Here is a 26,719-nt window from a genome sequence, read left to right on the forward strand (position 1 = left end):
TTATCTGCTTACCTGCCATAGGCAGTCATGTGACACTGGGGGGAGAGATCAAATCATGTATGGACACCCCTCCCCTCCTAGCTAATTTAAAGGAATACTGTAGGGGGAAAAAAGAGTTGAACTTACCCGGGGCTTCTAATGGTCCCCCCCAGACGTCCTCTGCCCGCGCAGCCACTCACCGATGCTCCGACCCCGCCTCCGGTTGACTTCTGTAATTTCAGACCTTAAAGTCGGAAAACTACTGCGTCTGCAATCACTTTAAAGTTGCAAATTCCGGAATATGAACCGGAGGTGGGGGCCGGAGCATCGGTGAGTGGCTGCGCAGGCACAGGATGTCTGCGGCGGACCATTAGAAGCCCCGGGTAAGTTCAACTCTTTTTTTCCCCCTACAGTACTCCTTTAAGTGCGATTTCTCCACCCTCCAAAACCCCCCAAACACTCATCTCTGGCTGTCATCAACTTTGATGTTACTGATTGCCCAATTGAACTCCCAAGAGGCCAAAGCCACCCCAAGCTGCTAGGACTACAAGTGCCCCTGTTCTGACTCCACCCACCTCCATAAGACAACCTCCCACACACTGGGTCCCCAGAACTCCCACAACTCTCCCAGGATTTTCCATCCCTGAAGAAGCTGTCAAACTGTGAACCCCACTGCACGCCACTTTATTTGTACCCAGCTGAAGAATAAAGTTGCATTTTAAAGGTACATTGCCTCACCTTCTTCTGCATTTGCACAGCAGAGCTTTACATTTGGAAGACCGTGGTCACCTTTGCAGGTCATGTGCGCGTCAGTAATGAGGGCCCTGCTGTTATAGGTTGTATCGGGGTGACGAGGAAAAGAGTAGAACCCTCCGTAAAGATAAACAAGAGGTTTCCTTCTAAACCAAAGTCTCTTCTTAACGGCTTATTCTGTGCAGAATGACATTTACTCATTCAAAAAATATTCATGAAAGTACGCCTACCTTTGATACAGAACGATCCATCGTCGAATCGTTCTATTAAGAGGTTCTCAAGGTTTAGAATCAGGGGTTCCGGCTGCAGGTCGCTGTTGTTGTTCCGAGGACTGTCATCCTAAACAACAAACACAAGAGTGAAGAAGCAGTTCCTGCAGCTCAAACACAAATCCGATTGGTCGATTACAGCAGCCTATCAGCAGCGTCGCATTAGGAGGGCTCGCCCTACTGGAAACTACAAAAGGGGATGTAGAAAATCAGGGGACATTGGAGGGATTCTGCATAATAATCAGCCTAGGCCAAGAATCACTGGGAGGGCGGAGCTACACGCCAAATATACAGCAATATATAGATATAGGAAGAGTTTCTGATGCTGAAACCAGGATACGCTATTTAACCTAAAAGTGAGTATCCTGATATTATCTGTATTCTATCATATGTCACTACAAGGCCTCTTTAAAGCCGTATTGTCACCATAAAAATCAAATTTCAACAGCAACTAATCTGAGTGTATTAAGTGATAAAGATGCTAATCCTACTTTCAAAACTTATTCTGCTGTTATGGTTTGGCGTTATCACATACTTTAGGCGCACTGGCCCTTTAATAGTCATTGCCATTCAGTTGCATGCTGGGAGTTCTTTTTATCTATAATATATCCCTCCTCCTCCATTTATTTCTCTATCTATCTGCTTATCAGACACACCCTCTGATTACTTGTTTACAAGCAAGGCTGAGGTGACTCAGCAATTGGAGGATAAGACAGTGCAGTTCCTAGCATACACCTCAGTGGGAGTGTCTGAGGACTCTGGGAGGAGGGCAGCTAATGAATACACAATGAGCAAGAGAAGGGGGGGGGGGGGGGACAAGAGTCAGGGAGGATATGATGTCAGCATTAGCTTGGCAAGATGGCCACTGCCTGGAATAGTATTTTCTGTTTTTCCTTTATAAAATTCACAGGAATCATTACGTGGATAGCACAATACATCTGTTATGTAAGTAGAAGTAGTATTTATCTACTTATATATGTGTTTTTTATCTCTATATTCGCATGGGCATCACTTGTTCTTTAAAGGCTTATTTAAAGAGGAGCTGTCAGCCATACTATCTCAGAAAAAAAAAACATATACAGTTGTGTTCAAAATTATTCAACCCCCACTGAAATTGAGTGTTTTGGCCAGTTTGACATTGATTCTGATCATTTCAGTCATCTTGTTTACAATTAAATCAAAGAGGCACTTGTAAGTCAGACAAATATAACATAACATTTATAATGAATTAACCACAAATGTCTTTTCTGTGCTCACACCATTATCAGTTTTATTCAACCCCCAAGTGACATTCATTCTTAGTACTTAGTACAACATCCTTTTCCAGTTATAACAGCTTTTACACGTGAAGCATAGCTTGACACAAGTGTCTTGCAGCGATCTACGGGTATCTTAGCCCATTCTTCATGGGCAAAAGCCTCCAGTTCAGTCACATTCTTAGGCTTGTGCGCGGCAACTACTTTCTTTAAGTCCCACCAGAGGTTCTCAATCAGATTTAAGTCTGGTGACTGCGATGGCCACTCCAAAATGTCCCAGCCTTTTATCTGCTACCATGCTCTAGTGGACTTGAAGGTATGCTTGGGATCATTGTCCTGTTGAAAGGTCCAACGTCTCCCAAGCCTCAGGTTTGTGACGGGCTGCATCATATTTTCATCCAATATCTCCTGGGACTGAAGAGAATTCATGGTACCTTGCACATGCTGAAGCTTCCTTGTACCTGCAGAAGCAAAACAGCCCCAAAGCATGACTGACCCCCCGCCATGCTTCACAGTAGGCAAGGTGTTATTTTCTTAATAGGCCTTGTTCTTCCTCCTCCAAACATAGCGTTGATCCATGGGCCCAAACAGTTCTAATTTTGTTTCTTCAGTCCACAGAACACTATCCCAAAACTTTTGTGGTAGACAAGCTTATGCACTTTGGGTCCTACTGGCGAAAATCGCTTTACAAATTTTTTGCCGTTGTTGTTCTGACAAGATTTTGTCAGATCTGAAATAGATCAGTTGCTGTCAGTTATATATCTGCTGTTGTCAGTTATAACTGAAAGGACAACTGATGTGCAATGTAATGCCCATGTTTCCCTATGGCTCAAATGATATTACGGAGTGCTGCTCCGAAAACTGTACCCCCCTTTTTAAGATGGAGGACAGAGAATTTCATCGATCACAGTGGACACACGGGACGCAGGAGAGGATAAAGAGATTGAGGAGTAGACTACACGGGAGGCAAGTATGATGTGTGTGTGTATGTTTATTGTGACTTAATTTTCAGTTCAGGTTTGCTTTAAAGAGGAACTCCAGTGAAAATGTAATAAAATAAGTGCTTCATTTTTACAATAATTATGTACAGTGGTGTGAAAAACTATTTGCCCCCTTCCTGATTTCTTATTCTTTTGCATGTTTGTCACACTTAAATGTTTCTGCTCCTCAAACACCGTTAACTATTAGTCAAAGATAACATAATTGAACACAAAATGCAGTTTTAAATGATGGTTTTTATTATTTAGTGAGAAAAAAAAACTCAAAACCTACACGGCCCTGTGTGAAAAAGAAATTGCCCCCTGAACCTAATAACTGGTTGGGCCACCCTTAGTAGCAATAACTGCAATCAAGCGTTTGCGATAACTTGCAACGAGTCTTTTACAGCACTCTGGAGGAATTTTGGCCCACTCATTTTTGCAAAATTGTAGTAATTCAGCTTTATTTGAGGGTTTTCTAGCATGAACCGCCTTTTTAAGGTCATGCCACATCATCTCAATAGGATTCAGGTCAGGACTTTGACTAGGCCACTTCAAAGTCTTCATTTTGTTTTTCTTCAGCCATTCAGAGGTGGATTTGCTGGTGTGTTTTGGGTCATTGTCCTGCTGCAGCACCCAAGATCGCTTCAGCTTGAGTTGACGAACAGATGGCCGGACATTCTCCTTCAGGCATTTTTGGTTGACAGTAGAATTCATGGTTCCATCTATCACAGCAAGCCTTCCAGGTCCTGAAGCTGCAAAACAACCCCAGACCATCACACTACCACCACCATATTTTACTGTTGGTATGATGTTCTTTTGCTGAAATGCTGTGTTACTTCTATGCCAGATGTAACGGGACACGCACCTTCCAAAAAGTTCAACTTTTGTCTTATCGGTCCACAAGGCATTTTCCCAAATGTCTTGGCAATCATTGAGATGTTTTTTTATCAAAGTTGAGACGAGCCTTAATGTTCTTTTTGCTTAAAAGTGGTTTGCGCCTTGGATATCTGCCATGCAGACTGTTTTTGCCCAGTCTCTTTCTTATGGTGGAGTCGTGAACACTGACCTTAATTGAGGCAAGTGAGGCCTGCAGTTCTTTAGATGTTGTCCTGGGGTCTTTAGTGGCCTCTCGGATGAGTTTTCTCTGCGCTCTTGGGGTAATTTTGGTCGGCCGGCCACTCCTGGGAAGGTTCATCACTGTTCCATGTTTTTGCCATTTGTGGATAATGGCTCTCACTGTGGTTCGCTGGAGTCCCAAAGCTTTAGAAATGGCTAAACCAGACTGATAGATCTCAATTACAGTACTTTTGTTCTCATTTGTTCCTGAATTTCTTTGGATCTTGGCATGATGTCTAGCTTTTGAGGTGCTTTTGGTCTACTTCTCTGTGTCAGATAGCTCCTATTTAAGTGATTTCCTGATTGAAACAGATGTGGCAGTAATCGGGCCTGGGGGTGACTACAGAAATTGAACTCAGGTGTGATAAACCACAGTTAAGTTATTTTTTAACAAGGGGGTCAATCACTTTTTCACACAGGGCCATGTAGGTTTGGAGTTTTTTTTCTCACTAAATAATAAAAACCATCATTTAAAACGGCATTTTGTGTTCAATTATGTTATCTTTGACTAATAGTTAACGGTTTTTGATGAGCAGAAACATTTAAGTGTGACAAACATGCAAAAGAATAAGAAATCAGGAAGGGGGCAAATAGTTTTTCACACCACTGTATAAATGATTTAGTCAGTGTTTGCCCATTGTAAAAACTTTTAAATCCCTGATTTACATTCTGACATTTATCACATGGTGCCATTTTTACTGTTGGCAGGTGATGTAGCTGCTGCATGCTTTTTTAGCAGTTGGAAACAGCTGTGCGCAGCCATTTCCCACAATGCAACGAGGTTCACAGACAGGAAACTGCCAGGACCACGGTCCTCAGTTACTTGTGGGAGGGGTTTCACCACAATATCAGTCATACAGCGCCCCCTGATGGTCTGTTTGTGAAAAGGAATAGATTTCTCATGTAAAAGGGGGTATCGGCTACCAATTGGGATAAAGTTCAATTCTTGGTCACAGTTTCTCTTTAAGATTTCCTTTAAGAAAAACAATTATGGTACAAGGGAAAGACTGTTCTTGTAAAGTATAGGGAGATGAACACATTTAGCAGTAAGAGTCATATTTTTGCCCGGGCTCCTGCTGATTTTGGCCCGCCCCGCATCTCAGGCAGTTATAACACCTCGTGTGGATCGCACACCTGGGATGAAACACAATAAACCAATTACAGTTTAATAGAATAACCGATGGGTGGCGATGCGCGCTTGGCCGCTATAAATATTATTTGGTAGATGCGGTGCCAGGAGAGGAGGGAATCCGCCGGGGCTTCCGCAGATACCAGCCAATATAACGTAATGGATTCCTGCCTGCGGTGAGTCACTCCTAATCTAATATCCCCGCTTGTCAGGGAAGACAATATCAGAGAGAGCGGTGCTTGATGTGTAGGATTCTTACAACTCTAGTTGTATAACGTCGCTTGCACGCAATCCAGCGCGACCGGAGGGGGTCATTCTACACACCGTGATAGCTCCTCCGGATTTCTCCCCTTATAACTCATAGAAATGCAGTTCTATAAACTGGAGAATGATTGCAGTACAGGCCAGCACCATCTATAAACGCCTCGAAAGGTGGACACACCACCATGCAATAAAACATTCTTTCTGTCCTTTCGATACAATCACTTGCAGGGCCGGCCCTACCGTAGAGGCAAAGGGGGCAATTGCTCCCCCCCCCCAGGTCTCCCCTTGAGTTGCGCTCCCCATCAGGGCTGTGGAGTTGGTAAAAAACTCATCCGACTCCTCAGTTTATGAAACCACCGAATCCGACTCCAGGTACCCAAAACTGCTCCGACTCCACAGCTCTGCTCCCCAGGGCCCCTGCAAGGTTTCGTCAACATAGCAAGTCACCTGTCCCGGTGTGCTGCTCCGCCCATTCTCTCCGTCATCATCCCCGCTCACTGCCTCTTCTCCATGACATGTGCCGGGTCACTGAGAGGAGGATGAAGATGAGAATGCATGGACTGCAGCAGCGCTATGCTGACAAAAACAGTGCAGTGGCCATGTGGAGTACAGTAAGGGTGAGGGGGAAGTTCTGGGGAGAGGATGGGTGTCGACTCAGAGGCCAGCCGGGTAAATATGCTACGGGAGTGGGGGTGGGGTCAAGAGGATTCATTTTGCCCTAGGGCTTCATTGTGGTTTGAACTGGCCCTGACCCTGATAGAAAAATTGAATTTTTAATTTTTATTTAGTAATATATTTATTTATTTTTTGTGATCCAGAAAGGTGATTGAATTTCCTGGTTCCTTTCTTCCAGAAACACCTCATGAAACGGCAAAATCCATTGCCAAGATCTCCATGCGACTTCTACCAACGCCGCACCACCGCCATCATTGTAGGGCATTTCATGCTTGGCAGTTGCTGAACATCTGCTCTGCCAAAAAGAGCCAAAGTATTCTCCCAGTGATGGCTCCCCCGGAGGAGGCTCTACAGCAGTGGTTAATGAATACTTACACAATGCCGTGTACTTACTATGTCCATCTCTAGACATTTACACTGAGTGGCCAAAAAATGAGAGACACCCTCTAATAACGAGTTGGTCCACCTTTAGCTCTGATCGCAGCCGAATTCTTCTTGGCATGGACTTCGCAAGATGCTGATACCGTGGCTGGGGAATGTTGGCCCATGCTGACCTAACGGCAGCTCTAAGTTGGGTCAGATTGGGTGGTGGTGTTTCCAAGCTTTGAAGTGATCGTTTGACTTGACTTCACAAATGTTCAATAGGATTGAGGTCAGGTGACGGAGTTGGCCATGGAAGCAGGTGAAACTCAAGAGTCGTTGTGTCAAGAGATGCTAGCACCAGCTCTTCTAGCACCGAAGATCATCCCTCGTTCAAAGCCACTTAAAGAGATTCTGTAGGGGAAAAAGTGCCCCAAGGGGGGTACTTATCTCAGGAGTCGGGGACCACTGGATCCTCTTCATCCTCGGGGATCAGGCGCTGGCAGCCTCCGAAAATCCGCTAAACTAGTGCAGGCGCAGTAAGGGGCTTCAGCCCGCGGTAATACTTACCTATCCGCGCTCCTACGCAGGCGCAGTAGAAGCTTCTCCTCGGGCTCCGGTGGGAACAGCCGAGCCCAATTGGATCCACTCTACAGCACAGGTGCGAGTCACAAGCGCAGTAGAGTGGATCTGATTGGGTTTGGCTATTTCCACCAGAGCCAGAGGAGGAGCTTGTACTGCACAGGAGCGTGGAGAGGTAAATATTGCCGCGTGCTGAAGCCCTTACTGCGCCTGCACTGGCTTGTCAGCAGATTTTCAGAGGCTGCCAGCGCTCAATTCCCGAGGATGAAGAGGACGAGGGAAGCCTCATTAGGATCCAGAGGATCCACCCTCCCGGGGTAAGTACCCCATAGGGGCACTTTTTTCCATTACAGTTTCTCTTTAAATCTTTCATCTTACCCATTTTGACATTAAAGTGTACCTGAGGCGACGTGACATGATGAGATAAACATGTGTATGTACAGGGCAAAACATCAACATAAAGCTCATTCTACAGAGGTGCTCTGCTTGCTATAACTGAATTGCTGGTAAGTCTTTATCTTTATTTTTAACCACTACACATGCCTTTTTCCCTCTTGCCAGCTATAACTTATTCCATTCCCTACCTTCTACTGAAATATACCTAATGCGGTCAATTTGATACCAACTTAATCTGATTTACTAACTACATTTTACCACTGATATCTAGTCCATTCCCCTACACACATTATGTAGTCTACACCAACCCATTCCTTGCAATCACCCCTCTACTACAACATATCACTTAACACTATTTTTGAAGTACTATTCTTATTACACTAATAATCCATTTGTATCTTTTTATGGCAACATTTATAGCTATGCCTCTGTCTTTTGTTTACAGTTGTTTATCCCCTGCTTATTGCCTGAAGAAGTGGGCTGTGCCCGCGAAACGCGTTGCATCTTTGGGGTATTTTCAATAAATGTGTATATCTACAGTATATATTTACAGTCCTTGGTGTCTGCTTTAACGGAGGCGAGTCCACCACTTTCTCCCAGCAATTTTTAAAAAAATTTATGTACTTTTATCCTTCTGGTGCCTCTGTTCACCTACCAATATAAAGCTCATTCTATTTACCTGCAAGTGCAGCCTGACTTTCTGAACCTTTATCTTCATGGGCATGACCTCTGCGGCTGAATCTTCCTCTACAAAATGCCGGATATTGGCCAGGGTGGAGGTGAGGAATTCCGAGCTGAAGTCGGACACCTGGCACTGCAGGAAGCCATTCTCTGCCGCCAGTAGAGAGTACCGCTTGGCGCTGGGACCGGTCTCCAGTCTCAGGCTGATCTCAGGACACGATTTCCTCCCCTCTACAGATAATGAGTTCTTCTGGTCAGAACCTGAATTAAAAAAACAAAAACAAACAGGAAGTGGGTAAATCTCTCCAACAGGAACACAAACAGGAACTCCAACAGGAACACAGAGAGTGGGGGAGAGTTACAATCCCTGTCGAGCGTTTACTGCTGGCCCCCAATTTCCTGTCTCTGGGGCTACCGGGTTTTTATTAAAGCTATGGCGGTCCCAGCAACAGGAAGTGAAGGGGATGCGGACATCAGTAAGAACCCAAAAAGGTTCTATGCCTTCTCAGCACTATTTTCTTTATTATTATTTATATAGAACTTTAACACATTTTCAACAGCACTTCACACAACACGTTTCAAACTGTACCTTAGTTGGGCTCCTTACCTAATGTTCCAATCAAAGTGGACCTAATCTTACACAGGACAGAAGGAAAACTGACAGATTTACCCTGTATGTATTTAGAGAGTTTATCCTGTCTAATTCCCCCTCATGTGACTAAGCACCACTGTAATTTGATCTCTCAGCTGTGTCAGCTGGCTTGCTCAGCAGCACAGTTACACTGTAAAAACAGGATCCTGACCCTACGACTGCTTCCATGAAAGCAGGAAGTAGACACACTGCCTCAGAACGTCCCTTGTGCTCTAAAAGATAAGCAGCAGCAGCATAATAACCTTTAAAGAAAAACATTTCTTTGTTACAGCTGATGTAAATCCTGCAATAAATCTGCAGTGTGTCTACTTCCCGCTTTCATGGAAGCAGACATAGGGTTAACATCCTGTGGTTACCAATTAGCTGCTCTGCCGTGGCAGGCAGCTGACACGGCTGAGGGATCAAATTACAACTTGTGATTAGTCACAGCTGAGGGGGAATTAGACAGGCTAAACTCTCTAAATACATACAGGGTGCATGTCTCGGTTTTCCTTCTGTCTTGTGAAAGAGTTCAGGTCCACTATAAAGAGAACCAGAGATGAAGCACCCTCATGTATTTTACCTTATAAATCAGTGACATGACAGTAAACACCTAATCTGCTCTTTGTTTCATTGTTCTCTGTTTATTCTGACTGTTATCACCTCTGATAAGAATCCCCGACTGAGCACTCAGTCTAGCTTTGCTATGGAAAGATTATAGCTGAGTCTGTCTTCTCTGGTGTCTTTTCAAGACCAAGCCTGCCCCATTGTGGCTCTGCTATAATGACTTCGCTATAATCATTCCCTGCAAAGCCAGACTGAATGCTCAGTCGGGGATTTTTATCACAGCTGTTAACAGACACTTTTAGCAGTGAGGATGAAACAGAGAGCAAGGTAGGTATTTTCTCTAATGTTCCCACTGATATATATGGTAAAATACACAAGGGTGCTTTGTCTCTGGTTCCCTTTAAAATGACTGCAAGGGGATGAGAATTGATTTTTTTTTGTAAAAAACATGGGATTCTTCATAAAAATAAATAACTGTATAATGTTTTAGTAGGTGCAAATGAAGAAAAAATACTCGATCTTGAACATTAATGCCTCACGGAGTCTCCCTTTAAGAGCATTAGTGGCGGTCCACTAATCATCAGGAATAATCTTTCACTGACCCGATGACGGCCCGCTGCGGAACGCACATGACATCGCCGCTATCGGTGGTGGAATAATAGCTGCCGTGCTACCATAGGCTGCGGAACGCACATGACATCGCCGCTATCGGTGGTGGAATAATAGCTGCCGTGCTACTATAGGCCGCGGAACGAGACGTGTTCAGTCATTTCCAGTAAAGCGAGACGTTGACAGATGGCTGTAAATATGCCTCTCCCATAATCCCTCACTAGAGGCGTTTAACACCGTTTCTTCTTCACAGATCAACGTCAGGCTATTGTTTTCGCACCAGTGTATTTCCTCAGAACCGTGAGCGATTTCTCTCGGGGGTTTACCAGAGTCGCCCTCATCACTCACTACGGAGGAAGATTAAACCCGGCCGGCATTGCTACGCGTTTCAAAGCAAAGGCATACCCAGCTCCTCACTCAGGCACACAGCTAATGGCGGCCATACACCTACCGATTTGGTGGCCTTAAAGTGCCGCAACATATCCATCCGATCGATTTCGGACCAACATCGAACAGATATGCTGGAAAAGCTCGGTCGCATGGCAGTAATGGCCTGAGATATCGTGACAACAGACTTATGTGACGGACCCCCGCTGATGTCCCTCCAAGAGTCAAATCCCCCCCCCCCCCCTTCTCACCTGTCCACTAGCACAACTCCCGGCTTCCCCCGGAACCCGTTACCGCAAGTGCCTTAATGATGTGGCTCACTATTTGTAAAACATTATTATCCACACAATAAAGTGATCACTAAGGGGGGGGGGTTTAGGGTTAGGCGCCACAAGGGGGGTGGTTAGGGTTAGGCGCCACCAGGGGGGGGGACCTAGGGTTAGGCGCCACCAGGGGGGGGACCTAGCGTTAGGCGCCACCAGGGGGGGGACCTAGCGTTAGGCGCCACCAGGGGGGGGACCTAGCGTTAGGCGCCACCAGGGGGGGGACCTAGCGTTAGGCGCCACCAGGGGGGGGACCTAGCGTTAGGCGCCACCAGGGGGGGGACCTAGCGTTAGGCGCCACCAGGGGGGGGACCTAGCGTTAGGCGCCACCAGGGGGGGGACCTAGCGTTAGGCGCCACCAGGGGGGGGACCTAGCGTTAGGCGCCACCAGGGGGGGGACCTAGCGTTAGGCGCCACCAGGGGGGGGACCTAGCGTTAGGCGCCACCAGGGGGGGGACCTAGCGTTAGGCGCCACCAGGGGGGACCTAGCGTTAGGCGCCACCGGGGGGGGGACCTAGCGTTAGGCGCCACCGGGGGGGGGACCTAGCGTTAGGCGCCACCGGGGGGGGGACCTAGCGTTAGGCGCCACCGGGGGGGGGACCTAGCGTTAGGCGCCACCGGGGGGGGGACCTAGCGTTAGGCGCCACCGGGGGGGGGACCTAGCGTTAGGCGCCACCGGGGGGGGGACCTAGCGTTAGGCGCCACCGGGGGGGGGGACCTAGCGTTAGGCGCCACCGGGGGGGGGACCTAGCGTTAGGCGCCACCGGGGGGGGGACCTAGCGTTAGGCGCCACCGGGGGGGGGACCTAGCGTTAGGCGCCACCGGGGGGGGGACCTAGCGTTAGGCGCCACCGGGGGGGGGACCTAGCGTTAGGCGCCACCGGGGGGGGACCTAGCGTTAGGCGCCACCGGGGGGGGACCTAGCGTTAGGCGCCACCGGGGGGGGGACCTAGCGTTAGGCGCCACCGGGGGGGGGACCTAGCGTTAGGCGCCACCAGGGGGGGGGGAACCTAGCGTTAGGCGCCACCAGGGGGGGGACCTAGCGTTAGGCGCCACCAGGGGGGGGACCTAGCGTTAGGCGCCACCGGGGGGGGGACCTAGCGTTAGGCGCCACCGGGGGGGGGACCTAGCGTTAGGCGCCACCGGGGGGGGGACCTAGCGTTAGGCGCCACCGGGGGGGGACCTAGCGTTAGGCGCCACCGGGGGGGGACCTAGCGTTAGGCGCCACCGGGGGGGGACCTAGCGTTAGGCGCCACCGGGGGGGGACCTAGCGTTAGGCGCCACCGGGGGGGGGACCTAGCGTTAGGCGCCACCGGGGGGGGACCTAGCGTTAGGCGCCACCGGGGGGGGACCTAGCGTTAGGCGCCACCGGGGGGGGGACCTAGCGTTAGGCGCCACCGGGGGGGGGGACCTAGCGTTAGGCGCCACCGGGGGGGGGACCTAGCGTTAGGCGCCACCGGGGGGGGGACCTAGCGTTAGGCGCCACCGGGGGGGGACCTAGCGTTAGGCGCCACCGGGGGGGGGACCTAGCGTTAGGCGCCACCGGGGGGGGGACCTAGCGTTAGGCGCCACCGGGGGGGGGACCTAGCGTTAGGCGCCACCAGGGGGGGGGAACCTAGCGTTAGGCGCCACCAGGGGGGGGGACCTAGCGTTAGGCGCCACCAGGGGGGGGGACCTAGCGTTAGGCGCCACCAGGGGGGGGACCTAGCGTTAGGCGCCACCAGGGGGGGGACCTAGCGTTAGGCGCCACCAGGGGGGGGACCTAGCGTTAGGCGCCACCAGGGGGGGGACCTAGCGTTAGGCGCCACCGGGGGGGGACCTAGCGTTAGGCGCCACCGGGGGGGGGACCTAGCGTTAGGCGCCACCGGGGGGGGACCTAGCGTTAGGCGCCACCGGGGGGGGGACCTAGCGTTAGGCGCCACCGGGGGGGGACCTAGCGTTAGGCGCCACCGGGGGGGGACCTAGCGTTAGGCGCCACCGGGGGGGGACCTAGCGTTAGGCGCCACCGGGGGGGGACCTAGCGTTAGGCGCCACCGGGGGGGGACCTAGCGTTAGGCGCCACCAGGGGGGGGGACCTAGCGTTAGGCGCCACCAGGGGGGGGACCTAGCGTTAGGCGCCACCAGGGGGGGGACCTAGCGTTAGGCGCCACCAGGGGGGGGACCTAGCGTTAGGCGCCACCAGGGGGGGGGGAACCTAGCGTTAGGCGCCACCAGGGGGGGGGGAACCTAGCGTTAGGCGCCACCAGGGGGGGGACCTAGCGTTAGGCGCCACCAGGGGGGGGACCTAGCGTTAGGCGCCACCAGGGGGGGGACCTAGCGTTAGGCGCCACCAGGGGGGGGACCTAGCGTTAGGCGCCACCGGGGGGGGACCTAGCGTTAGGCGCCACCGGGGGGGGACCTAGCGTTAGGCGCCACCGGGGGGGGACCTAGCGTTAGGCGCCACCGGGGGGGGGACCTAGCGTTAGGCGCCACCGGGGGGGGACCTAGCGTTAGGCGCCACCGGGGGGGGACCTAGCGTTAGGCGCCACCGGGGGGGGACCTAGCGTTAGGCGCCACCGGGGGGGGACCTAGCGTTAGGCGCCACCAGGGGGGGGACCTAGCGTTAGGCGCCACCAGGGGGGGGACCTAGCGTTAGGCGCCACCAGGGGGGGGACCTAGCGTTAGGCGCCACCAGGGGGGGGACCTAGCGTTAGGCGCCACCAGGGGGGGGACCTAGCGTTAGGCGCCACCAGGGGGGGGACCTAGCGTTAGGCGCCACCAGGGGGGGGGACCTAGCGTTAGGCGCCACCAGGGGGGGGACCTAGCGTTAGGCGCCACCAGGGGGGGGACCTAGCGTTAGGCGCCACCAGGGGGGGGGACCTAGCGTTAGGCGCCACCAGGGGGGGGACCTAGCGTTAGGCGCCACCAGGGGGGGGACCTAGCGTTAGGCGCCACCAGGGGGGGGGACCTAGCGTTAGGCGCCACCAGGGGGGGGACCTAGCGTTAGGCGCCACCAGGGGGGGGACCTAGCGTTAGGCGCCACCAGGGGGGGGACCTAGCGTTAGGCGCCACCAGGGGGGGGACCTAGCGTTAGGCGCCACCAGGGGGGGGACCTAGCGTTAGGCGCCACCGGGGGGGGGACCTAGCGTTAGGCGCCACCGGGGGGGGGACCTAGCGTTAGGCGCCACCGGGGGGGGGACCTAGCGTTAGGCGCCACCGGGGGGGGGACCTAGCGTTAGGCGCCACCGGGGGGGGGGACCTAGCGTTAGGCGCCACCGGGGGGGGGACCTAGCGTTAGGCGCCACCGGGGGGGGGACCTAGCGTTAGGCGCCACCGGGGGGGGGACCTAGCGTTAGGCGCCACCGGGGGGGGGGACCTAGCGTTAGGCGCCACCGGGGGGGGGGACCTAGCGTTAGGCGCCACCGGGGGGGGGACCTAGCGTTAGGCGCCACCGGGGGGGGGACCTAGCGTTAGGCGCCACCGGGGGGGGGGACCTAGCGTTAGGCGCCACCGGGGGGGGGACCTAGCGTTAGGCGCCACCGGGGGGGGGACCTAGCGTTAGGCGCCACCGGGGGGGGGACCTAGCGTTAGGCGCCACCGGGGGGGGGACCTAGCGTTAGGCGCCACCGGGGGGGGGACCTAGCGTTAGGCGCCACCAGGGGGGGGGGACCTAGCGTTAGGCGCCACCAGGGGGGGGACCTAGCGTTAGGCGCCACCGGGGGGGGGGACCTAGCGTTAGGCGCCACCGGGGGGGGGACCTAGCGTTAGGCGCCACCGGGGGGGGGGACCTAGCGTTAGGCGCCACCGGGGGGGGGACCTAGCGTTAGGCGCCACCGGGGGGGGGACCTAGCGTTAGGCGCCACCGGGGGGGGGACCTAGCGTTAGGCGCCACCGGGGGGGGGACCTAGCGTTAGGCGCCACCGGGGGGGGGACCTAGCGTTAGGCGCCACCGGGGGGGGACCTAGCGTTAGGCGCCACCGGGGGGGGACCTAGCGTTAGGCGCCACCGGGGGGGGGACCTAGCGTTAGGCGCCACCGGGGGGGGGACCTAGCGTTAGGCGCCACCGGGGGGGGGGACCTAGCGTTAGGCACCACCGGGGGGGGGACCTAGCGTTAGGCGCCACCGGGGGGGGACCTAGCGTTAGGCGCCACCGGGGGGGGACCTAGCGTTAGGCGCCACCGGGGGGGGGACCTAGCGTTAGGCGCCACCGGGGGGGGGACCTAGCGTTAGGCGCCACCAGGGGGGGGGGAACCTAGCGTTAGGCGCCACCAGGGGGGGGACCTAGCGTTAGGCGCCACCAGGGGGGGGACCTAGCGTTAGGCGCCACCAGGGGGGGGACCTAGCGTTAGGCGCCACCAGGGGGGGGACCTAGCGTTAGGCGCCACCGGGGGGGGACCTAGCGTTAGGCGCCACCGGGGGGGGGACCTAGCGTTAGGCGCCACCGGGGGGGGACCTAGCGTTAGGCGCCACCGGGGGGGGACCTAGCGTTAGGCGCCACCGGGGGGGGACCTAGCGTTAGGCGCCACCGGGGGGGGACCTAGCGTTAGGCGCCACCGGGGGGGGACCTAGCGTTAGGCGCCACCGGGGGGGGACCTAGCGTTAGGCGCCACCGGGGGGGGACCTAGCGTTAGGCGCCACCAGGGGGGGGGACCTAGCGTTAGGCGCCACCAGGGGGGGGACCTAGCGTTAGGCGCCACCAGGGGGGGGACCTAGCGTTAGGCGCCACCAGGGGGGGGACCTAGCGTTAGGCGCCACCAGGGGGGGGGGAACCTAGCGTTAGGCGCCACCAGGGGGGGGGAACCTAGCGTTAGGCGCCACCAGGGGGGGGACCTAGCGTTAGGCGCCACCAGGGGGGGGACCTAGCGTTAGGCGCCACCAGGGGGGGGGACCTAGCGTTAGGCGCCACCGGGGGGGGACCTAGCGTTAGGCGCCACCGGGGGGGGACCTAGCGTTAGGCGCCACCGGGGGGGGACCTAGCGTTAGGCGCCACCGGGGGGGGACCTAGCGTTAGGCGCCACCGGGGGGGGGACCTAGCGTTAGGCGCCACCGGGGGGGGACCTAGCGTTAGGCGCCACCGGGGGGGGACCTAGCGTTAGGCGCCACCGGGGGGGGACCTAGCGTTAGGCGCCACCGGGGGGGGACCTAGCGTTAGGCGCCACCAGGGGGGGGACCTAGCGTTAGGCGCCACCAGGGGGGGGACCTAGCGTTAGGCGCCACCAGGGGGGGGACCTAGCGTTAGGCGCCACCAGGGGGGGGACCTAGCGTTAGGCGCCACCAGGGGGGGGACCTAGCGTTAGGCGCCACCAGGGGGGGGACCTAGCGTTAGGCGCCACCAGGGGGGGGGGAACCTAGCGTTAGGCGCCACCAGGGGGGGGACCTAGCGTTAGGCGCCACCAGGGGGGGGACCTAGCGTTAGGCGCCACCGGGGGGGGACCTAGCGTTAGGCGCCACCGGGGGGGGACCTAGCGTTAGGCGCCACCGGGGGGGGGACCTAGCGTTAGGCGCCACCGGGGGGGGACCTAGCGTTAGGCGCCACCGGGGGGGGGACCTAGCGTTAGGCGCCACCGGGGGGGGACCTAGCGTTAGGCGCCACCGGGGGGGGACCTAGCGTTAGGCGCCACCGGGGGGGGGACCTAGCGTTAGGCGCCACCGGGGGGGGACCTAGCGTTAGGCGCCACCGGGGGGGGGACCTAGCGTTAGGCGCCACCGGGGGGGGACCTAGCGTTAGGCGCCACCAGGGGGGGGACCTAGCGTTAGGCGCCACCAGGGGGGGGACCTAGCGTTAGGCGCCACCAGGGGGGGACCTAGCGTTAGGCGCCACCAGGGGGGGACCTAGCGTTAGGCGCCACCAGGGGGGGACCTAGCGTTAGGCGCCACCAGGGGGGGGACCTAGCGTTAGGCGCCACCAGGGGGGGGACCTAGCGTTAGGCGCCACCAGGGGGGGGACCTAGCGTTAGGCGCCACCAGGGGGGGGGAACCTAGCGTTAGGCGCCACCAGGGGGGGGGGACCTAGCGTTAGGCGCCACCAGGGGGGGGACCTAGCGTTAGGCGCCACCAGGGGGGGGACCTAGCGTTAGGCGCCACCAGGGGGGGGACCTAGCGTTAGGCGCCACCAGGGGGGGGACCTAGCGTTAGGCGCCACCAGGGGGGGGACCTAGCGTTAGGCGCCACCAGGGGGGGGACCTAGCGTTAGGCGCCACCAGGGGGGGGACCTAGCGTTAGGCGCCACCAGGGGGGGGACCTAGCGTTAGGCGCCACCAGGGGGGGGACCTAGCGTTAGGCGCCACCAGGGGGGGGACCTAGCGTTAGGCACCACCAGGGGGGGGACCTAGCGTTAGGCACCACCAGGGGGGGGACCTAGCGTTAGGCACCACCAGGGGGGGACCTAGCGTTAGGCACCACCAGGGGGGGACCTAGCGTTAGGCACCACCAGGGGGGGACCTAGCGTTAGGCACCACCAGGGGGGGACCTAGCGTTAGGCACCACCAGGGGGGGACCTAGCGTTAGGCACCACCAGGGGGGGACCTAGCGTTAGGCACCACCAGGGGGGGACCTAGCGTTAGGCACCACCAGGGGGGGACCTAGCGTTAGGCACCACCAGGGGGGGACCTAGCGTTAGGCACCACCAGGGGGGGACCTAGCGTTAGGCACCACCAGGGGGGGACCTAGCGTTAGGCACCACCAGGGGGGGACCTAGCGTTAGGCACCACCAGGGGGGGACCTAGCGTTAGGCACCACCAGGGGGGGACCTAGCGTTAGGCACCACCAGGGGGGGACCTAGCGTTAGGCACCACCAGGGGGGGACCTAGCGTTAGGCACCACCAGGGGGGGACCTAGCGTTAGGCACCACCAGGGGGGGACCTAGCGTTAGGCACCACCAGGGGGGGACCTAGCGTTAGGCACCACCAGGGGGGGACCTAGCGTTAGGCACCACCAGGGGGGGACCTAGCGTTAGGCACCACCAGGGGGGGACTTAGCGTTAGGCACCACCAGGGGGGGACTTAGCGTTAGGCACCACCAGGGGGGGACTTAGCGTTAGGCACCACCAGGGGGGGACTTAGCGTTAGGCACCACCAGGGGGGGACTTAGCGTTAGGCACCACCAGGGGGGGACTTAGCGTTAGGCACCACCAGGGGGGGACTTAGCGTTAGGCACCACCAGGGGGGGACTTAGCGTTAGGCACCACCAGGGGGGGACTTAGCGTTAGGCACCACCAGGGGGGGACTTAGGGTTAGGCACCACCAGGGGGGGACTTAGGGTTAGGCACCACCAGGGGGGGACTTAGGGTTAGGCACCACCAGGGGGGGACTTAGGGTTAGGCACCACCAGGGGGGGACTTAGGGTTAGGCACCACCAGGGGGGGACTTAGGGTTAGGCACCACCAGGGGGGGACTTAGGGTTAGGCACCACCAGGGGGGGACTTAGGGTTAGGCACCACCAGGGGGGACTTAGGGTTAGGCACCACCAGGGGGGACTTAGGGTTAGGCACCACCAGGGGGGGTCTAAGGGTTAGGGAAAGGTAGAGGGAAGGTTCTGTGTGCGAATAGGGTTAGGTTTAGTTGTAGTAGAATGTTAATATTTACTAATGTTTTACAACAGTTATTACGAACGTACTTATATTTTTTTTTTTCATCGTTCTAAACAGTATTTTCAGATTTTATTACATAAAGAAACGATAAATGAAGGATATACACATTATACAATTATAACGATTATACATATAGTATCGTTTTTTAACAAACGTAATTATGAGTTTCACTTTTAAAAATGGAAGATTATCGTATTAAGAATTTGCGATTTCATACAAAATATTAAATGTTTTTGTAAAACATTATTGTAAACAAAATACAACACAATATTTTTATAAACACTATTACCGCTTATAGTTTACACCAACCCCCCCCCCCCACCCCCCGCCAACGCATGGATACCACGTGGTACCCTCACCGCATGGTACAGGCACCCGGAAACGGTGGGAGGCGGCTGGCAGTCCGGTCACACAAGTTGCACGTGGTACCCTCACCGCATGATACAGGCACCCAATAACGGTGGAGGAGGCTGGCAGCCTGGCAGACAGGTGAGAATCAACAGAATGAGGGGTACATTTATCACTTGCAGGGGGGACAGGCAGGTGGCACTGCTAGGCCAATTTCTGATAGACTTTAACCTGAAATCGATTGGTCTGCGGTGTATGGGCAGCAGCAGATCTCTCTCCGATCAGATCTGATTAGAAAGAAATCTGTCTCATGGTGGATCTGCCCATGCATCGCCTGATGTATGGACACATTTAATATATCAACTGATAGCTTAGCTCAGTGGTTCCCAACCCATGTGCCGCGACACATACATGTGTCGTGGCAGCTCCGGGTATGTGTCGCCGTGTCAGTGCTCTGTCTCCCTCTGCGCTGCTCTGTTGCCCTGCTATGCCTTCCCCTTTCGTTCTGTCCCATTGTAGTTAGTAGAGGACTACAAGAAAATGGCCGCCAGCATCCACATTTGTGGACAACGGTGGCCATTTTCTTGTAGTCCTTTATCTACTATGGGACGGAACAAAAGGGGAAGGCACTGGCAGAGTGGGGCAACAGAACAGCGCGGAAGATAGCGTCCCGGGTTGAGGAGGAGGAGCGGATGGAGAGGCAATCTGCAGTGAGGAGGACAGTGAGTAAGGCACTTTCATGCCACCTCTCTGCAAAAAATTAAGTAGCTCCCGTTTTAGCAGCAACCCCCGGCTGTGAGAGAAGCAGCCCCCCTGCCAGCAGCAACCACCACCAAAATAGCAGCAGCCCCTGTGCTGGCAGCTCCCACTATGCCAGCAGTCCCCACTATGCCAGCAGCCACTACACACCAGCAGCCCCCACTATGCCAGCAGCCACCACGCACCAGCAGCCCCCCATATGCCAGCAGCAGCAAAAGCCACTATGCCAGCAGCCCCCACTATGCCAGCAGCCCCCACTATGCCAGCAGCCCCCACTATGCCAGCAGCCACCACACACCAGCAGCCCCCACTATGCCAGCAGTCACCACACACCAACAGCACCCATTATGCCAGCAGCCACCACACACCAGCAGCCCCCACTATGCCAGCAGTCACCACACACCAGCAGCCCATACTATGCCAGCAGTCCCCACACACCAGCAGCCCCCACTATGCCAGCAGCCACCACACACCAGCAGCCCCCACTATGCCAGCAGCCCCCACACACAAGCAGCCCCCACTATGCCAGCAGCAGCAAAAGCCACTATGCCAGCAGCCCCCACTATGCCAGCAGCCCCCACTATGCCAGCAGCCACCACACACCAGCAGCCCCCACTATGCCAGCAGTCACCACACACCAGCAGCCCCCACTATGCCAGCAGTCCCCACACACCAGCAGCCCCCACTATGCCAGCAGCCACCACACACCAACAGCACCCATTATGCCAGCAGCCACCACACACCAGCAGCCCCCACTATGCCAGCAGTCCCCACACACCAGCAGCCCCCACTATGCCAGCAGTCCCCACACACCAGCAGCCCCCACTATGCCAGCAGTCCCCACACACCAGCAGCCCCCACTATGCCAGCAGTCCCCACACACCAACAGCACCCATTATGCCAGCAGCCACCACACACCAACAGCACCCACTATGCCAGCAGTCACCACACACCAGCAGCCCCCACTATGCCAGCAGTCACCACACACCAGCAGCCCATACTATGCCAGCAGTCCCCACACACAAGCAGCCCATACTATGCCAGCAGTCCCCACACACCAGCAGCCCCCACTATGCCAGCAGTCCCCACACACCAGCAGCCCCCACTATGCCAGCAGTCCCCACACACCAGCAGCCCCCACTATGCCAGCAGCCACCACACACCAGCAGCCCCCACTATGCCAGCAGCAAAAGCCACTATGCCAGCAGCCCACACTATGCCAGCAGTCCCCACACACCAGCAGCCCCCACTATGCCAGCAGTCCCCACACACCAGCAGCCCCCACTATGCCAGCAGTCCCCACACACCAGCAGCCCCCACTATGCCAGCAGTCCCCACACACCAACAGCACCCATTATGCCAGCAGCCACCACACACCAGCAGCCCCCACTATGCCAGCAGTCCCCACACACCAGCAGCCCCCACTATGCCAGCAGTCCCCACACACCAGCAGCCCCCACTATGCCAGCAGTCCCCACACACCAGCAGCCCCCACTATGCCAGCAGTCCCCACACACCAGCAGCCCCCACTATGCCAGCAGCAAAAGCCACTATGCCAGCAGCCCACACTATGCCAGCAGCCACTACACACAAGCAGCCCCCACTATGCCAGCAGCCCACACTATGCCAGCAGCCCCCACTATGCCAGCAGCCACTACACACAAGCAGCCCCCACTATGCCAGCAGCCCCCACTATGCCAGCAGTCACCACACACCAGCAGCCCCCACTATGCCAGCAGCTTCAGCAAAAGCCACTATGCCAGCAGCCACCACGCACCAGCAGCCCCCACTATGCCAGCAGCAGCAAAAGCCACCCACCAGCAGCCCCCACTATGCCAGCAGCAGCAAAAGCCACCCACCAGCAGCCCCCACTAGCAAAAGCCACTCACCAGCAGCCGCCACTATGCCAGCAGCAGTAATGGCCACTCATCAGCAGCCCCCACTATGCCAGCAGCAGTAATGGCCACTCACCAGCAGCCACCACTATGCCAGCAGCTGTAATGGCCACTCACCAGCAGCCACCACTATGCCAGCAGCAGTAATGGCCACTCACCAGCAGCCACCACTATGCCAGCAGCTGTAATGGCCACTCACCAGCAGCCACCACTATGCCAGCAGCTGTAATGGCCACTCACCAGCAGCCACCACTATGCCAGCAGCAGTAATGGCCACTCACCAGCAGGCGCTAGTGTACGTGTCACGGAGATCTGAACGTTTGGTGTGATGTGTCACGACTCCAAAAAGGTTGGGAACCACTGGCTTAGCTAGTAAACTGTCCCAATGTTAGCTTTTCTCTGCCAAACAAGCCATTTACAGCCGTCCAATTTTTCATACTACAATTTTTTTTCTGCGTTACACGTAAGAAATATATTGAAATTACCTGGCTGGCTGCATGCTGCATCTTCTGGCTGCCTGGAGAGTGGGAGTGGATCCTGGGGGAGGAGAGTTAGACATGCCCACTGTGCACAGACTCTGCCCATACCTCCTGGCAGCTACCCTGAGTCAGGCTCGGGGCTACCGCACTCAGCTGCAGATTTCCTGCCCGAGCCTGACTCGTGGTTCCCGCTAAGGAGGTTGAAGAGACACTTAAAGGGTCACTTAAGACTAGATAAAAAAAATGCGTTTTACTCACCTGGGGCTTCTACCAGCCCCCTGCAGCTGTCCGGTGCCCACCCAGTCTTGCTAGGATCCTCCTGTCCCCGCCGGCAGCTACTTCCGGTTTTGGCAACAGGCGCCGATAGGCCAGTGATTGTTCGCGTTTCTGGCCACAATAGCGCCCTCTATACTGCTATTGCGATCAGAAACGCAAAGAATCACCCGCGTTCCCAGGCCTGTCGGCGCCTGTTGCAGAAAAACGGAACTAGCTGCCGGCAGGGACAGGAGGATCCGAGCGAGTCTGCGTGGGCACTGGACAGCTGCACAGCTGCAGGGGGCTGGTAGAAGCCCCAGGTGAGTAAAACGCATTTTTTTTTTATCTAGACTTAAAGGGACACTTAAGTCAAACAAAAAAAATGAGTTTTACTCACCTAGGGCTTCCAATAGCCCCCTGAAGCTCTCCGCTGCCCTCGTCGTCTCTCTCCAATCCTCCTGGCCCCGCTGGCAGTCACTTCCTGTTTCGGTGACAGGAGCTGACAGGCTGGGGACGGGAGTGATTCTTCGCGTTCCCAGACACATTAGCACCCTCTATGCTGCTATATGGTATATGATATATGCTATAGCAGCATAGATGGCGCTATTGTGGCCAGGAACCAAAGAATCACTCGCGTCCCCAGCCTGTCAGCTCCTCTCACCGAAACAGTAAGTGGCTGCCGGCGGGGCCGGGAGGATCGGAGGGAGACGGCGAGGGCACCGGACAGCTGCAGAGGGCTATTGGAAGCCCCAGGTGAGTAAAACTCATTTTTTTTTTGACTTAAGTGTCCCTTGAAGTGACCCTTTAAGTCTACAAAAACATAACAAAAACAAAAAAAAACAGTTTTACTCACCTGGGGCTCCTACCAGCCCCCTGCAGCTGTCTGGTGCCTCCTGTCCCCCACCGCCAGCTACTTTCACTTTTCCGACAGGCCTGGCCACACGTAGCCTTCTTCGCGTTCCCATCCGCAATAGCGTACTGCGCAGGGTGCTTTTGCGGATAGGAACGCGTAGAAGGAGACACGTGGCCAGGCCTGCGCAGGCTCAGTAAGCCTGTTAGACGAAAGTGAAAGTTGCTGGTGGCTGGGACAGGAGGATCCGCGAGTGACTGCGAGGGTACCAGACAGCTGCAGGGGGCTGAGGAGGGAAGGGGGGTAGGCAGAGCTGCAGGGGGTTGGTAGAAGTCCCAGGTGAGTAAAACTGATTTTATTTTGTAGGCTTAAAGTGAACCAGAGACGACGCACCCTCATGTATTTTACCATACATATCAGTGGGAAAATTAGAGAAAACCCCTACCCTGCTTTCTGTTTCATTCTGCACTGCTCAGCCTGCTTGTTATCAGCCCTGATAAAATCCCCGACTGAGCATTCAGTCTGGCTTTGCCCAATCATTATTGCGGAGTCATTATAGCAGAGCCACAAGGGGGCAGGTTTGGGCTTTAAAATACATTACAGAAGACAGACTCCGCTATAATGATTCCTGAGCAAAGCCAGACTGAATGCACAGTTGGGGATTTTATCAGGGCTGATAACAAGCAGGCTGAGCAGTGAAGAATGAAACAGAGCAGGGTAGGGGTTTTATCTAATGTTCCCACTGATATATATGGTAAAATACATGAGGGTGCTTCGTCTATGGTTCACTTAAAGGATCCCTTTTAATAGACACCTTCACAAAATGATCTTCAAATACTATTCATTCACTGGTATATTTGCAGCGGCAGGCATGACAGTACACTCGTACACTGTAAGCGAAAAGGCTTCTCTTACTGTTGCGGTTGTTGAGGTATTGCCACACTCGCACATTGCCAAGCTGCTTAGGAATAACTTGATTGACTTGAAGGCAAAGGGTGATGTCATCTCCCTTAATATCAATCCCGCCGGTCACATCGCTTATTCTGAACACCACGACGGACACCTGCCGAGAGACAAGAAAAACGTAAATTTATAAAGGGAACGGGATGAACAATTTTCACAATAGTCTAATGGTGTGAGATTTTGATTCTGGGGTTCTCATAAGCTTTTAAGAGAACCCGAGGTGGCTTCCTAAGAATGAAATCTGCACACAGAGAGACGCTGGGTCTGCCTATCCTGCCCAGCCTCTGTTGCAATCTCAATCCCGCCTAAGTTCCCCCTGCGCTCTGCTATGCCCCATAAATCACAGCCGTGCTGTCGACGCGCAACGGGCTGTGTTTACCTCTGTACTGTCACTCTCGCCGCTCCCCCGCCTCCTGCATAGCTCCGGTCCCCGCCCGCGTCCCTTCCCTCTCCGCTGATTGGAGAGAAGGGACGCGGGCGGGGACCGGAGCTATGCAGGAGGCGGGGGAGCGGCGAGAGTGACAGTACAGAGGTAAACACAGCCCGCTGCGCGTCGACAGCACGGCTGTGATTTATGGGGCATAGCAGAGCGCAGGGGGAACTTAGGCGGGATTGAGATAGCAACAGAGGCTGGGCAGGATAGGCAGACCCAGCCTCCGTGTGCCGATTTCATCCTTAGGAAGCCACCTCGGGTTCTCTTCAAAGAGACACTGAAGCAAAAAAAATATACGATATAATGAATTGGTTGTGTAGTACTGATAATTACTAGAACATTAGTATTTTTTAATAACATTGCATCATTCTATAATATTTGCAGTTTACACACTACTCATCATTCTAAATGCTTTTACAGATCAGGCTATTGAACTGTTGACATGTCCTCTGCAGAGAAAACTAAGATGCAATGACTGACAGTTGAGATAACGAGCTTCAGAAGATTGAGCTCTCTGCGACTTTGAAAGTCGTGGAGCTCAATGGCTTTTTTGCATAGATAACAACTGAAGTTTCTTAACTCTTCCTGTACTGGAAACAATATTAGACTTATGTCTCTGATCCTAATGTTTTATTTCTTAGCTGTACTACACATACAGATCATTAGATCATAATTTTTTTTCCGCTTCAGTGTCTCTTTAAGCCATAATTATCACAAATATAGGCTTGAAATATCTCACTTTGCATGTAATTAGTCTATTTTATAGATTGGTTTCACCTTTTAAGCTGAATTACTGAAATAAATGGACTTTAACACGATAGTCTAATTTTTTGAGTTTCACCTGTAGATTAGGAGAGAGGGTCTTGCCCACGTGAGCTTACAGTCTAATGGGCATGATCAGAGAAGCCAGCACTTCTATGGGGAATACACAGGGGAGGGATGGTCAATGAGAAACCAATAATTCCAAGTTGATGCACTATTATGCAAAATTCATATGCAAATTTAAGCAGCTTCAGAATGGACCAATCGCAATCCCATCAAGTTGGAAGTTTGATTGCACCATTTTCAACTCGTATCAATTTGCATACAACTTTTTCACGATCCTGCATCAACCCAGAACTATTTGCATTTTATGGGCCACGCCCCATGAGGAGTTACAGACTACCCAGCAAGCTCATGGTGACCCAGAACTCCTAGGAGTGTGTGAGGGGCTACAATGGTCCAAAAAACCCTCTTACTAAAATACATGGAAAACAAAAGTTTGCTTTCTTGAAATTAAAGTATTTGTGATAATTCAGGTTGGAGTGAGCTCCGAGATGTCACCCACAATGCATCACTGCAGAATATATGCAAATTACCCATTCTTGTCCCTGTGAGCTAAACACCCCCCCCCCCCCAGATCTGCTGGAAGAGGGACAACAATGTATATTTATATGCATATAACAATTAGCATATTGCAGCAGTGATGCACTGGGAGAAATCTCGGAGATCGCGCCATCCTGAATTATCGCAAATACCTTCTGTTATAAGAAAGCAAACTTTTGTTTTCCATAGCATTTTAGTAAGGGGGCTTTTTGGACCATTGACGCCCCTTACACACTTCTAGGAGTTCTGGGTCACCATGAGCTTGCTGGTTAGTCTGTGCCTCTGGGTGTTTTAACCCCCCTGTCCTGGCGTTCTATTAAGATCGCCAGGGTGGACGCGCAGCAGTATTTCCCCCCCCCCCATCATGTAGCTAGCCTAGCGCTAGCTACATGATGCCCCCCTTCCTGCGCTATCCCTCCCACCCCTCCGATCCCCGCCGGCGCACTCAGCCCATAAGGAAATCCCGTTCTGACCGGGATTCCCTTTAGGGCTTCCCCCATCGCTATGGCGACGATCATGATGATGTCATAGACGTCGTGACGTCATCCGGAGTTCCGATCCACCCCGCAGCGCTGCCTGGCACTGATTGGCCAGGCTGCGCAGGGGACTCGGCGGGGGTGTGGCTGTTAAGCGGCGGATAGCGGCGCATCGGGACCAACACGCAGCAAGCAAAGTGCTTGCTGCGTGTTTGAAAAAGACATTTGTGAAAATCGGCCCAGCGGGGCCTGAGCGGCGCCCTCCGGCGGTAATGGACGAGCTGAGCTTGTCCATACCGCTAAGGAGGTTAAGTCCTACTCCATAGAGCCACATTTATCCATGTCATGTACTGATGAGGATCAACCAATCTGA

General features: G+C 54.8%; 1 protein-coding gene across 1 annotated transcript in view; it reads right to left on the bottom strand.

Moving 5' to 3' along the window:
* BLTP3B (bridge-like lipid transfer protein family member 3B) overlaps positions 1-26,719 on the bottom strand; it is a 177,916-nt gene that overhangs the window by 14,180 nt on the left and 137,017 nt on the right. The window contains exons 17-19 of the mRNA XM_068278319.1: positions 24,025-24,172; positions 8,439-8,701; positions 963-1,071 (exon numbers count right to left, since the gene is read on the bottom strand). Of these exons, the coding sequence (XP_068134420.1) occupies positions 963-1,071; positions 8,439-8,701; positions 24,025-24,172 (520 nt within the window). The remainder of the gene's footprint in view (positions 1-962; positions 1,072-8,438; positions 8,702-24,024; positions 24,173-26,719) is intronic.

This window comes from Hyperolius riggenbachi, chromosome 3 (assembly GCF_040937935.1).
Source record: "Hyperolius riggenbachi isolate aHypRig1 chromosome 3, aHypRig1.pri, whole genome shotgun sequence".
Classification (NCBI taxonomy): domain Eukaryota; kingdom Metazoa; phylum Chordata; class Amphibia; order Anura; family Hyperoliidae; genus Hyperolius; species Hyperolius riggenbachi.